Source organism: Dermacentor silvarum, chromosome 2 (assembly GCF_013339745.2).
Source record: "Dermacentor silvarum isolate Dsil-2018 chromosome 2, BIME_Dsil_1.4, whole genome shotgun sequence".
Taxonomy (NCBI): Eukaryota; Metazoa; Arthropoda; class Arachnida; order Ixodida; family Ixodidae; genus Dermacentor; species Dermacentor silvarum.
This window is the reverse complement of record NC_051155.1, coordinates 154797967-154810941: the sequence shown is the minus strand read 5'-3', so window position 1 is coordinate 154810941 and position 12975 is coordinate 154797967. Positions and strand designations below refer to the sequence as shown.

Sequence of the window (12975 nt, the reverse complement as noted above, 5' to 3'; positions counted from 1 at the left end):
TGAAGTCACATTGGCAAGAAGGTAGAATTTTAATATTATATACTTCGCCATCAAGTTACAAGAGCATGCTATGTGTCTCGCCAGGTATAGTATGTATATACACAAAATTTCATGCAATTGTTTTATTAGCTTACAAAAACAGGACTTTCAAGATGTATGTACAAAAAAATGAACCACAAGGCTAAAGCAACTTAAAATAGTGTACAGACCCAGCCACGGTTGTCTAGAATGCAATCTGGATTGCAGCCACCTTGCTTACAAGTGACAGGGGGCTTGAAACAGCCTCTAAGTGAATACTCCTATATGCACAGTATTTCAGCCATTGCATCACAGAAACCGTTATGAAGCCCAGCAGTCACAAGTAAAAGACCTCTCTGCACCATATGCACATTCTCGTATGTGTGGCTGGGTCTGTACAACAGCATCCAAGCAATGTGTGCAGTGCATACTACAACAATCATTTTGTGAAGGCACTAAAAACCATACACATTCTTGACATGCCGAGATTTTCATGTTTCCTTAAGTAAAACTGCTCTGTATTAAAAGTCTGTTTATTCAAGTTTCTCTTGGTTCAGACGAATAGCTGCCCAGGAGAATAGCCTTGCAGTAAGCAAAGATTCTCTAGGCCAGGAAATGTTATAGGTTTCAGCAAGTGCAGTTTGTGTGGTTTCAGAATATCAGAAACAAATACTGCTACAGCGTGACAATGAAACAGGACTTCTTGTCATGACAGTTTCGCAAAGGATGGTCTTGTATTGCGGGGCCACCCGCTTTAAGTTTTAAATAGTAGTAGTCCCAAAGCTTGCTACAATGAAGCTGAAACTACAGTGGACATTACTGCCGTCAACGATGGCCATTTCTCGGCTCAAAAGTGCACCTACGAAATGCACTTTACCATCATATTGCGACGCCACTGAAACACAGGCCTTGAAGTTTTGAAACATTACTGAAGATGAGCATTATGAGGGTGTGTTTACACATGTGAAATGAGTAAAAAAATGCGACAACACTGTTCATTATAGCACTCGGCATGTCAGTCAGGAAAATATTTTTCCTGGTGGCAGTTTCATGCGGAACCTCTCAAGCTGTAAACTCCCCTTTTGCCACAAGGTACAAAAACCCAGCTTGGCTTAAATTTCGATTCATAGTATCAAAGTGAAGACTTGCCGGCAAACAAAAAACACATCGAGTGACAAGTACCCACCCTCCCCGATTGTTGAGTATGTCGAATAAAAAACCAAAACAAAAAACTGCCTGAACAAACCATGACCACATTTGACAAATACCAAACAGAAAACATCAAAATCTGTTTCAAGCAAAACATGCACAGTAAAAGTACAGCTGCGCAACTATTTCTTCCCACCCCTGACCCCACACATAGAAATAAAAAGGAATTGTTCTGTCGTACCTGCGACAATAGCGCTAAAAACTGATCTTTCTTGCACCAGACGTCATGCTCTACCTGGGGAGGGTGGCCAGGACTATTACGTCTGTCTTGTGCACTCAAGACATGGGGCAGACTGCCTTTGCTGTACGGCCGACTTGTCCGCGCAGTTGTTACACCCCTCGGAAGTCTCGTAAAAAGATCATTTTCCAGCAGAGTCGCTAAACACCTTTTTGTTGCGGCACCGTGGGGTGCCGTGTAGCGGGGAAATAGCTCTGCCACACTAGTTGACGGAGAACACAGCCTGTCCACCACGGAGGTTGTTTCTGACCAGCAGTGGGAGAAGGATTGTCAGCGCAATAATGGCAATGGCAATGGTGTTTACGAAGATTCCCTCTTCAGGAAGGTCCGGATAGTTCGGTGCTCCATTCACGCCGCTGCAACGACAAATTGAAGGGAAATCAGCAACTGTGCGTACTGCACACAGGCATGAAACGAAACCATGGAAGCAATGAGAACTCTTATGTGTAGCGAAAGAGCGACGTAAACAAGAGCGTGGAGCCAATAAGAGGCAAAGCAGCAGCGTTAGGACTTCTGGGATGCTATATTGTGGTGCGATCTTGTAACAGTTCCGAAAGCAAACCGTTCCCTTTCTGAACCATTTTAAGATAGCACCCTCAAATTTCTCCATATTTGCATTTTGACCCAATCAGCGTAACCGCCCTGTGAACCAATCAGAACCAATGATGTGGTGGAATTGGAAGGTGTCCAGAAATGTCAGAAGGGGCCAGAGACAAGATGGTTGTAGGTGTTCAGTGGTAACCAGTGTCGAACCAAAACTTTTTTCGTTCCGGTTCTCCAAAAACAGTTCAGTGCCGGTTCAACTTCGTAGAAAAAATGTAATGGTTCAAACCGGTCCAAGCTCATTTGCGTAACCAAAGTAAATAATTACAGGAAAACAGCACAAATTTATTTTGCAAAAAAATTCTTCGCTGCTACTAAGCTCAACTAGATTACGCCATTCGTTCTTCAGGCCGCATGTAGTTACTAAAGAACAGGGGTTTGCGAATAGTGATTTTTGAGACCGAATCGAATACGAATCGAACAGTGCTAGAAGCGAATCGAATCAAATATTGAATGCTTTTTCGAATAGTTTTCAAATAGTGAACGGCAGTTATCACAATTAATATAAAACGATGTTCACATCCCAGCAAAGTTAGCAAGTTTCTGTCATAATGTAGTACGTTATGAAGTGTTAACTAAAAGTGCAAATGGAGCATTAGAAGCTAAGCAAGTAGGTTCTTTGGATGCACAGGGCCCTTCAGAGAGTGCGAATGATCGCTGTACAGTCTCAAGTGTGGCTTCTAAGTGACGTAGCCTGCTCCACTACACAAGTTCTCATGTTTTATGTCTATACTATGCCTGCGGGGTGATAGCTCACCATACTCTTGCTCTAATTTTATGTTGTTTTGGGCACTGTTGATGTTCCGAAATATTCGAAAAACTAAGAAAAACGTGGGCAGCTTGCACTCAAGGAGGTTTTTAAAAATTGTTAACCTTCTTGCTTGCAATAGTGGTGCAAGGCTGGAGGAAACTGCGGAGCTGGCGATCGATCTAGCTTTTCTTCCAGGTTTTACTAGGCTTGGCTAAATTTTGCTAGGAAATGCTAAGTGCTGCTAGGCACGGTATTCCGAATCGGCTCGCCGCCGACGCGCAGATTCTCGCTTGGCCGCACGACGCGCTTCAAGATGAGCGACTTTTTTGGTCGTCCCAGGTCAAGGGTACATGTACTCGCCACAGAGTCAACGAGAGTTCTGCCGCCGTCGTGGAGTCGCGGATCATCGCGTGGCTGGTCGAAACCTGCCGAGCCGACGCCAGAGGCGCTTGCTGCAGTCACGGATACCGCGCGCATTCGGCGCGAACGCGGGGCGGGGAAACGCGAACAGAGTCGGCAGCAGCTCTGCGCGTTGCCTCGTTGGTGCTGCTGCAATTTCTCTCTCTCTCCTTCTCTAATGTTCTCTTTCTCCCGAGCATAGCGCGCCCCGCGCCCATGCTCTCCTTCCCTCTCCTTAACACCCCATGTCAAGGCAACATGTGCATGGCATGGAGAGGATGCGAAGCACGCCGCTCCGCGAGGGGGTTGCTAGGCAACCCAGGTGACTCATCGCTCGGCGAGAGGGTTTTTGGATTCAGCAGACACATTACGCCCGGCTTAAACAGCTCCGCTGTTAAAATATTCGCATTTACGAATAGCGACTATTCGATTCGTTATACGAAAGTTTTGAATATTTGTACGCCCCTACAAAATAATTATACAGTTCCAACACCAATGCTGGAGAGAGATAGAGGAGAATATATTGAGGAAACGCGGAGTCCTCCAGCTCGCTGCTTTGCTCAGGGGGAAAGGGAACAGGAGAAAAATGTGGGACTGAGGAGTAATGATGAGGACAGGCAGTAGGATGCGATTATATACACGTTTGTGTTCGAAGGGCCCATTCACAGCGTTGAAGCTGGGCCTGTGTTGACTTAACATTCAAGAGCCTTGTTGGCTCCCTTCGTTTATATGTCTGGTCAATGGCCCAATAACACTTTTACAGCGAAAGCTCTATATGGCTAGGCAAAACGAAAAACCGTTCGCCACATGTTTCGATAAACGTCTCCATTGGCTGCGCCGTCATTTACGTCGTTCTCTACGTCGCACCCAAGCGCGCGCGCGCCATTGGCAGCGCCGTTAGTGACGTCGTTCTCTGCGTTGTACCCAAGCTTGCGCAACGCCCCGGCGAACGCGTTCGCGCCATTGCCACGTTGACGCTGCTCTGCCCGCAACGCCGCCTCCTCGGCTCGCCGTTGTCGCATGCATTCGATATCTCGAGTTAGCTCGGCGTCGAGGTTAGCAGCATCCGCCCGCCATTGGCGCTTGCGTTCCACTAGAAACAGAAACATGTAACCAATAATTGAGAAACGCTTCAATACAGCGTCGGGATTAAGCCACGGCTTAACACCGGAGCCGCACGTTTCAGCTTCGCTGGTTAATCATCTGTACGGAGTGCTTGGGCGGTGATTTTTTTTTTTTCACTGAACGGCCTGTTAATTGGCGCTAGCGAAAGGATCAATGCCTGCTGTTTAAAGTCATGCTGCGAACCAGCAAAAAGTATATGTGCTACACACTCTCGGGTACTTTGCACACATTACAGTCTGGCGAGTCCGCGCGTCGGATGCGATGCAAATATTGTCGAGTTATCACCAATACCATAGTCCGGCCCTTAATAGCTTTATGCCAATGCCTAGTCTGCCCCGTGACACAATACGCCTAAAGACCGCACTAACGGTGCTGCTACTTTCAATACCACTTGAAGATGCATATTTACAAACGAGGTAGCATAATTGAGCCGCAAGTGCAGGCAATGCATGGACAAAAGATGGCCAACTTAAACCGAAAATCGTAACTTTCTGGTTTAGTTCCGGTTCATTACTCTGGTAGTAGAACACCACACAGTGTAAACACTTCCTTGTTTTGACGTTTCCTAGCGGTGCTGCTTATCGTATCAGCTTCGAGAAATATGCGCAAATTTACGGCAATGTACAGCCTCGCGCATGTTTAGCTATATCGCGCGAGCGTCCATCACGCGTCATTTTAGCGCCCTTAAGCGGCGATAATCAGCGAGACCGGCAGAAGTATACTCTCAAGTGCACTAAGCACTCTCCTGTGCAAGAGTCGTCAAATGCGATGTTCCCTTCGGGATAACGTACGACCGTATAATAGTGTTCTCGCGCGATATAGTTAAAAAGGCGGGAGTCTGCATATCGCTGTTCCAAGTAAAATTTTTAGACACTGCGAAAATGAATGCAACGGAAAAAAAAATACCAGATCTTCGCCGTAAGCGCGAATCAATGAATGCGATAGCAACATGTTAGAATATTACACGAAGTGCGAGACTCGTAGCCGTAGTGGCAGTATGAATTCAAGCAAGCGTAGCAAGCTGACACACTAAAAACGAGTTGTGCTAGGGTTCCTCTGTTTGAATCCTGCCATTCGACAATTTAATTTGTTTGTTAATTAAAGCGAACATCTTTCTTAGCGACTTTATACCACCACTTTTCCGTATCGGGTATGTGTCAAACAGGCTCTTTCCTGGGGCGATCCCGGAGGTATATAGTGCACAGCCGTGCCAATAAAATTGCATCATTCTCAGGTTCGGGCTCTGTTATTTCGCACTGTTAATGTTTCCGGTACTCGGGATGCAAGGCTGGGAGAATTTAATGATTAGATTACAATGCTATTCCTCTTAGCGCTTCACCAGTGGTGTGGGCGGCGCCCCGCCTATACGTTATCACCAGGATCGGATGGTCGTGAGCGGTGGATGAAAAAAAAAAAAAAAAAAAAAAGGGCGCAGTTTCGCCCGAGAGGCGAAGCATCGATTGCGATAGCAAATGAGTACACAGCTATACGAACTAAGGATGGTAGCTTTATAAACTTGTAAACATTCGCTTACTAACTAAATTAACAAGCACGGTGTCACGCGTGCACAGGTAAACATGAACAAATCTCGCTCGATGACCGCGGAAACTCGCTGTCAAAACGCTGGAGTAAAGAAGTGCGGTAGCAGCAGTGAGCTTTGTGCTGTCCCTCGCTTCAACGCTAACTAAACGTCGAAAGCGCAGCGCATACGAAGCTACCGACGCTCGGCGCATGCACTTTGTTCACAGCGCAGGGCAGCTATCTTGTACGCGTTCAAAAAGCCGACGTTAGGCTTTAGCCTCACGCGATTCGCCTAGATTGGCCTAGGCCGTGATAGCGGCGCGGCCTGGACAATCGCGTGAGACGAAAGCGAACGCCGGCTTTTCGGACACGTACAGAGCTCACACTTCTCTAGAACGCTTGAACCACGTTCTCGGGACTGCGCTGGCGATATCCGAAGATGACAAGTGGCACAAAATCGGCTGTATGTGAGATTGCGTGACTACAGTTTCCATTGATTGCTGTCTACCTGGTGGCCGGTTTAAGCTTTGGTAGCTGCTTTGGCCCTCAGGTGTGTGTTCTACACAAGTGTGTTGACCTCTGTACAGGATAGCGGCCCATATCGCTTTGAAGATGAGGCACGCGCGGGCGCGCCGTAAGCAGCAGCAGCCGCCGGAGTAGAATGCCCCTCTCCCTCGCCTCCCCCCCCCTCGTGCTTCGCGCGCAAAAGACGGCGGGGAGCTGCGATCGTCGGCTGGCCCTCGCAAGCTTTCACTTGCACATACGGCGCGCGGCGCCGATGTTGTGTTTGAACTTTATACGGCACATCACGGCGACGGCAGAAATGCTCTTGGAGTGTCCATATAATTATCGCAATAAGAAAAATAGAATCGGTCGATAGGAATCCTTAGCAGCGCAACGCCTTAGCTGACTGAGCCACCGCGGCGGGTGTCTGGACACACGTGTTCAATAGTTCAGGTATATTAGTTTGGGCTTGTAAGCCCAGATATGGCACTTGTGCGTAATACACACGTCACGTAGTTTTTAATTCTCCCTGAACTGAACCCGACGACATTCCACGCAGTATATATAGGCAATAGGTATACGCGCGCGGTGCACTCACTTGAATCGGCCCTTGGCAGTCTGCATGAGGCCCGTGACGCAGGCGGCCGCCGCGATGCTGAAGATGATCAGGCCGAAGTTGGTGTGGATCGGCACCAGGCGTTGCCGGTAGGTGACGGTGGCCTTGTCGCAGCACAGAAGCACCAGGAACGACACGAACCCTACGATGAACTGGAAGGTGCGGAGTGAGTATTAGCCAATAACGACGAGAATGAGTTTATTCATTTGCTTCTGGAGCGCGGTAAAAGACAAGCTACATGTGGCCTAAGTTAGCACAATCATTTGGAAAATGAACACAAACTTGTTGGTGTCCATCAGCAGTTCACGCTTCTTTATTTGTCCTTATGTTATCAAATTTAAGGCGACGTAGCGTAGGGTTTACGGGGTTCATTTCGATCTTGTGGGGTTAATACGTATGCAGTGAGATCTCGTGGTACAAATGTGTTTTTGTGCTGCCGTGGATACCGTAATGTTTGTCACGCCCGTGGCGGATTGACGGAAGCATGCTGAATCGGAAGCTGAACTTGGCAAGCGCAAGTCGCGTTTTAGAGCGTCGGAAGCGCTCAGAAGTTTTGGCTGGAAACATTTAGCGTTCTAAAACCCTTGAACGTGCGCGAGCCTCTCTTCGCTGCACCATACATGTTGAAAGCACGAAGGCTTCTTCAGGAAGTTCGAAGGCCCCACAGTTCTCATTTGCGTTAATTGAGAAAGGACTCTGGCCGCGTCGCATTGTGGCGTCCGTTCGCGCGCTTTGCTCTCAAACGCCACTTGCAAGCCGGATGCGCGTGCTGAGCACGTGATCGTGTGTTATGCGGTTTTATCATCCTTCTTATTGCATTAGTTCGCTAAACATTGCGCCTCCAGTGCAGTAGCGCAGTCAAGAGGCAGCCGAATACAGCCAGCTTGTGGAAATGAGCGCGCTCTTACACCATGAACACAATACCTGCAAAGCGAAGAGTCCCATAGTTCCGAGGCCGATCCACGAGTGCAAACTGTAGAAGTGCTTCGGGTTAGCATTGCTGTTGTGCGCCATGAAGGCGGACACTATGCCGATGGTGATGGCCGATATGGACAGCACGAAGAAGATGGTGTGCAGAAGCTTGTTGTAGATCTTTTTGCAGCACGTGAAGCTGCGGTACACCAGCATCGCTGCAGGAAAACGAGAAACGCCGCCATGTATAGAACCGCAGAACCCGCTTGTAAGCGGGTACAAAGTGATCTTCATATCTGGTTGAACAGTGCCCCCACGCTGGTCGTCTGACCCGAGACATCGCGTATATAGTCACGAGTAAATAAACACGTTTCCACAACTGCGCTCCCTCTTCGTCCACGAAGTTCTTACGACGCCCATGGTATGTTCGATGTTGCTCAACTCAGAGTTTCATACAATAGTTATTGTAGGAAACTATGGCTGAACTGACCTTAGCGCATATGTACTAATGTTCGCATATGGGCACAAGTTCGCCTTACAGCGCAACCGAAGTTTCAGCGAAGATGGTGACTGACGCCACGCTGGCGGGGTGTAGCGCTGTATACAGCTGAACTATACGACTTCGGCGCAAAAAAAAAAAAAACAAAAAAAAAACCTTTTTTTCTATTTCCCATACAACGCGATTATAAAACCTTGTGCTTTATGCTCGACAAAGACAGCAACTCAGCTATGCCCCGCTCCGCTGAAACTTCGTTCGAGACCGTCGACCTGATTGGTGGTATAATTCCTGGGCGCCTATACGTCTTCCCCCCAAAATTATCCGAAGTGCCGTATAAGCGCCATGACAGCTTTCTCACGCGCTTACCATGCATCAGGAGCGCAGCACAGGAATAGCGGCACTTTTCACTGCCTCGAGCTATTTCAAAAAACGAGCTCTTATTGAAAGGCGTATATTGAGGGTAATCACCGTGTCCGTTGAGGAAGATGAAACCCCCGGTCATGAGGATATAGTGGAGGTTGAACTGCCTCTTGACGTCGTTGGCCCATGCGACGCCGCCCTGGTAGTTGAAGATCCAGTAGATGAGCAGCGTGATGGTGCCGAACAGCAGCACCTCGGCCAGGAAAAGCAGCAGGTAGAAGAGCGCCTTCATGGCCGCAGACTCGGTGGCAGCCTTGGAGGCCGCCGCGACCGCACCTCCGGCCTCGCCGCCGCCGCCGCTACGCTGACCGTTGCTGGCCGACTGCTGCTGCTGCTTTCTGCACCGGACACACGGAGAGGAGGACGAGAAACACCTTAGCACGGACGAGATGTTCACACTATACGCAATTAAGGAGCCATCTACTCCCAAAGCTTTATACATTCAGCATGAGCGAGAGTTTGTACTAAAGGAACGAGGGAAATGAACGTCACAAATTGCAAAACAAGAAAGAAAGGAAAAGCGCCTATGTACACGAAATATGTTGTCTCAACACTACACATTATATGATATGCGCATGGTCTTGTGTACGTACGTGTACTACGCAATGTACATATTGTGGATTAGTGAAACGAGATAATTCAGACAATGCACGATCGACTATAGCAGCGACCACGCTGTGCTGAATACGCCGGTTCTCCCGAAATCACCGATGCTATACGCCGCGTTGTATTTGGCTAGTCCTTAGCAAGGAGACCATCTGGGTACGGCGAGTGCTGTGTTACTTATGATTTGCACTGCGGAAGAGTATGTCTATATTGACATATTCCCTACCCACTTCCCTATAAAGGTTTACGGGACGCAGTTCGGACTGGAAATGAAAAATATAATTTATTAGATGTTTTTCATATCGCAGTTCTTTACAATGAATAGCTCATCGTTCTCGTTTGCTGTTTAGCTGCCCATGAGGTTCATTTGTTCGCGGTATAGTCCACTTGAACCGAGTGGTTTTAACTCGACGGCGGCAGTGTTTTTCGAGCTCACTTGTGAAAATACTTGAGAACCACCGCTGCTCTGATCAACGTGCCACCCCTTAGGCAGCTTATTACAGCGTTTGTGTTCTCATTTTGGTGTCCCGCTACCTGGCGCTGTTTTAAATTTCGGATTTCGTATACGGTCTTTTGGCCGCCTGCGCTTAATTTTCACGACGGAAATATGCATGCAGATTCCGCGTGTCTCACTACAGTTTACGTTTCTTCAAAAAATGCACGATCTGAGGACAGATCATTTGAATTGTTTACTGCGTTGATGGTCAAAATAAATGTTTTCTCTCTCACCTACTGCGTTTATTTCACGCGGAATGATCTGTAAGTGAACCGCGAAGTGTCCATTCTGCGCGATAATGGAGACGAACTGAAGATGATGGCACGTAAATATGATTGTGCAAAAAGGTTACGGAGCGCAAAACTGAAGACTATAATGCGAATCCCTTCGCTATCTGGCAACCTGACAGCAAAGACAGTTCATATAGGTCGCAAGTGAACCCGTATAGTGTGGACCCGGATTTCTGGCTGAATGTCATGCAAGACGGTGAAGTAGATTTCTCGTAGTGAAAGCGTTCCGACCGACTTCCGCCGGCATACGCACGTTTTCTATATACCCACCGCTCAAATAGGTCGGAACAAATAACAGGCAGGTTGCTTCCCGACACTGCAGTTCTGAATTATGTTGGTGGACAAGACCACGTGTCAGCAGACATAACCACACTATTCTGACCGCATTTATAACCGTATTCAAAAGCACACTATCTGATACTCGCAGATTCTTGCAGTATCAGCCGTATTAAATCAAGTAATTATCGACTTGCCCACAAGCAGCGCGCTTGATGTATAGTTGAGACATTCACTTAATTTGCTTCTCAAGAAGCTCGAACTGATAAAAAAGAAAGAAAAAGAACGTGCTTATGGTGTTTAGATACGGATGGTGTTTCTTAGATACGGATCCCCCGCAAAAGAAAAAAGTAAAAAGAAAAATAAAGTGCGGCCGCGTCATACTCCCTATCTGGAGCATCCGCGCCGCCAAAAGCTACCCGGGGCCTTTCAAGGCTACCTAATTTCATCATCGTGGGCGCAGCGCGCGGTATGCATGCCTGGCTGACTGCGCCCGCGAAACCATTTTTCCAGTTTCGCCCGAACAGCGCATTGCGTCGAGGAGGGCACCGGAGGAAAGAATCGGCACCGCATATATGCGGTGCGGCCATTGCTCGCGAAGTCGGTGAACGCGGAGAGCGCCGGAAACAAGGTCGGAGCAGCGCGCCCGTGGGCAGCCAGCCGCCCCTGCAGCATCACGCGGGGCGGACAATCGGATACGAGCCGCTCTGATTCGCCCTTTGACGTGGCGGGGAAAACGACGCCGGCATCGCTCGCGCTGCGGGCGCGAAGACGCCCCGATCTCTCGCATCGCTGCGCGAGAGAGGCGGTACAGCTTCGCCCTGGCCTTGTACGTACACACACACAAGCTGCGCGTGCTGTCTGCTTGCCGCGCCCGCCTTCAATGCACGCGGAACTAATGCTTGTACTTGCGAGCCGCAATGACGCGGCAGGTCAAGATCCGCGCAAAGGGAGGAAAGAAACTAGAATACGAAATGTCGTGACATCATTCCTTTATTTGCGAAATGAACTATCCTAGATATTCGTTCGAGCGAACTGTTGCAACAACGCCATTCCACCACCAAACAACAGAAAGAAGAAGAAGAAGAAAAAAAAAAAAAAAAGGCGGGGGGGGGGGGGGGGATACTGTATAAGGTGATTCATTCGAGCTATTTTGGTTTTGTGAAGTGAGTGATAGACGTGCCTTCGGGAGTAGCGCTTCGACCGTATATCGGCGGAGCGTATGCATGGGGCATGACAAAGGCATGCGTGGTATTCTTCCACCCTGTTTGCCGCGCAGGGTATACGGTCGAAATAAAGTACCAACTCGCTCAAACCGCCACACTGTTGAAGCGCCTTCAATCTTAAAATTGTATGTAGACTATTTCGCGTAGATATTTCTTCAGTTCTGGACCATGGACCCTGCCGTTAAAGACTAAGCTAGCAGTTATACGCGAAGGGGCCACGCTTTCGCGCAATTGTGAAATGACTTGCGGGTTAGTATAAGCAAACGTAACTGGCAAGGAGTAGGCAGCATGTGCGTTAGCAAATACTGAGGAGTAACCAGTGCATTTGAAAAGCTTTTGTATTCAATACGCACCGAAACGAATGGATAATGTACTTAATGAAAGGGCAAATTTAGAACAAAACACATACACCGAAGAGTTCACAGTTCTTAAAAATCGCCTGTGGCATAAGCACATATCTACCCATTGAGCTGGATTACTCGAAGAGGCCACATTACGTACACTGAAAATCAGTTTTCAAAATTGACTAAGGAATTTCGCTAATCTAGTTTTTTGCTAATTACTTTAGCGCACATATTGCAACATACGAATTGAAGCCAGCGATATCACAAGGCACATCCACTGCAAACGACTTTTGAAAGTAGCACCAGTTTTTAGATAAGCGCTGTGAAACTTGCGGTAAAATTGCACTGTTATTCCGTTTTAACGGAACGCCTTGAAGCTAAACAATTACTGGAACACCAATGCATTTCGTTGCAAACATTTGTAACGCATATCTCGAAATAGCGTCATCCTCAGAATTCGTTCTAAGCGGGTATGACTTTCGAAGTCATCGTCTACAATACGTAAATTGCAATATGTGTCGTAAGGCAATTAGTTTAAATTTGTTAACTAGTGAAATATTCATTTTGATTTATCGGCCGAATGATGTCCGCCGCTGAGAGTAATCCATCTCATGAAGTAGAATAGTGCTACTAGCACGGGTGATGTATAAAATTCTGTCAAAGATTAAAAAAAAAAAAAAAAAAAACCTATGCAGCACGCACACCTGAGCCTTGGCGCCAGTGCTGCCAACCTCGGCAGCCAGTTGTCCCCTAACTTGGATGAAAACTTCCCTAGATTTAGCAAAATGTGGCTGTTTAGTTTGTCAATATCATTTCAGTAATTATACACTTTTGTTTGTGTTATGCAAAAAGGCTCCAAATTTTATATTTAGATTTAGATTTCTAAGCTCCTTTCAAGCTATTTTCAAATAATGTGACTGGA

The 12975-nt window shown here is 47.6% G+C and overlaps 1 protein-coding gene across 10 annotated transcripts in view; it reads right to left on the bottom strand.

Annotated features, from left to right (window-relative positions):
* Positions 1–10: 10 nt before the first annotated feature.
* LOC119441940 (plasma membrane ascorbate-dependent reductase CYBRD1) overlaps positions 11–12975 on the bottom strand; it is a 147856-nt gene continuing 134891 nt past the window's right edge. For all 10 annotated transcript variants that reach the window (XM_049661748.1, XM_049661749.1, XM_049661750.1 and 7 more), the window contains 4 exons: positions 8864–9153; positions 7909–8114; positions 6967–7136; positions 11–1821 (listed from right to left, as the gene is read on the bottom strand). In XM_049661748.1, the coding sequence (XP_049517705.1) occupies positions 1668–1821; positions 6967–7136; positions 7909–8114; positions 8864–9153 (820 nt within the window). In that variant the 3' untranslated portion in view covers positions 11–1667. The remainder of the gene's footprint in view (positions 1822–6966; positions 7137–7908; positions 8115–8863; positions 9154–12975) is intronic.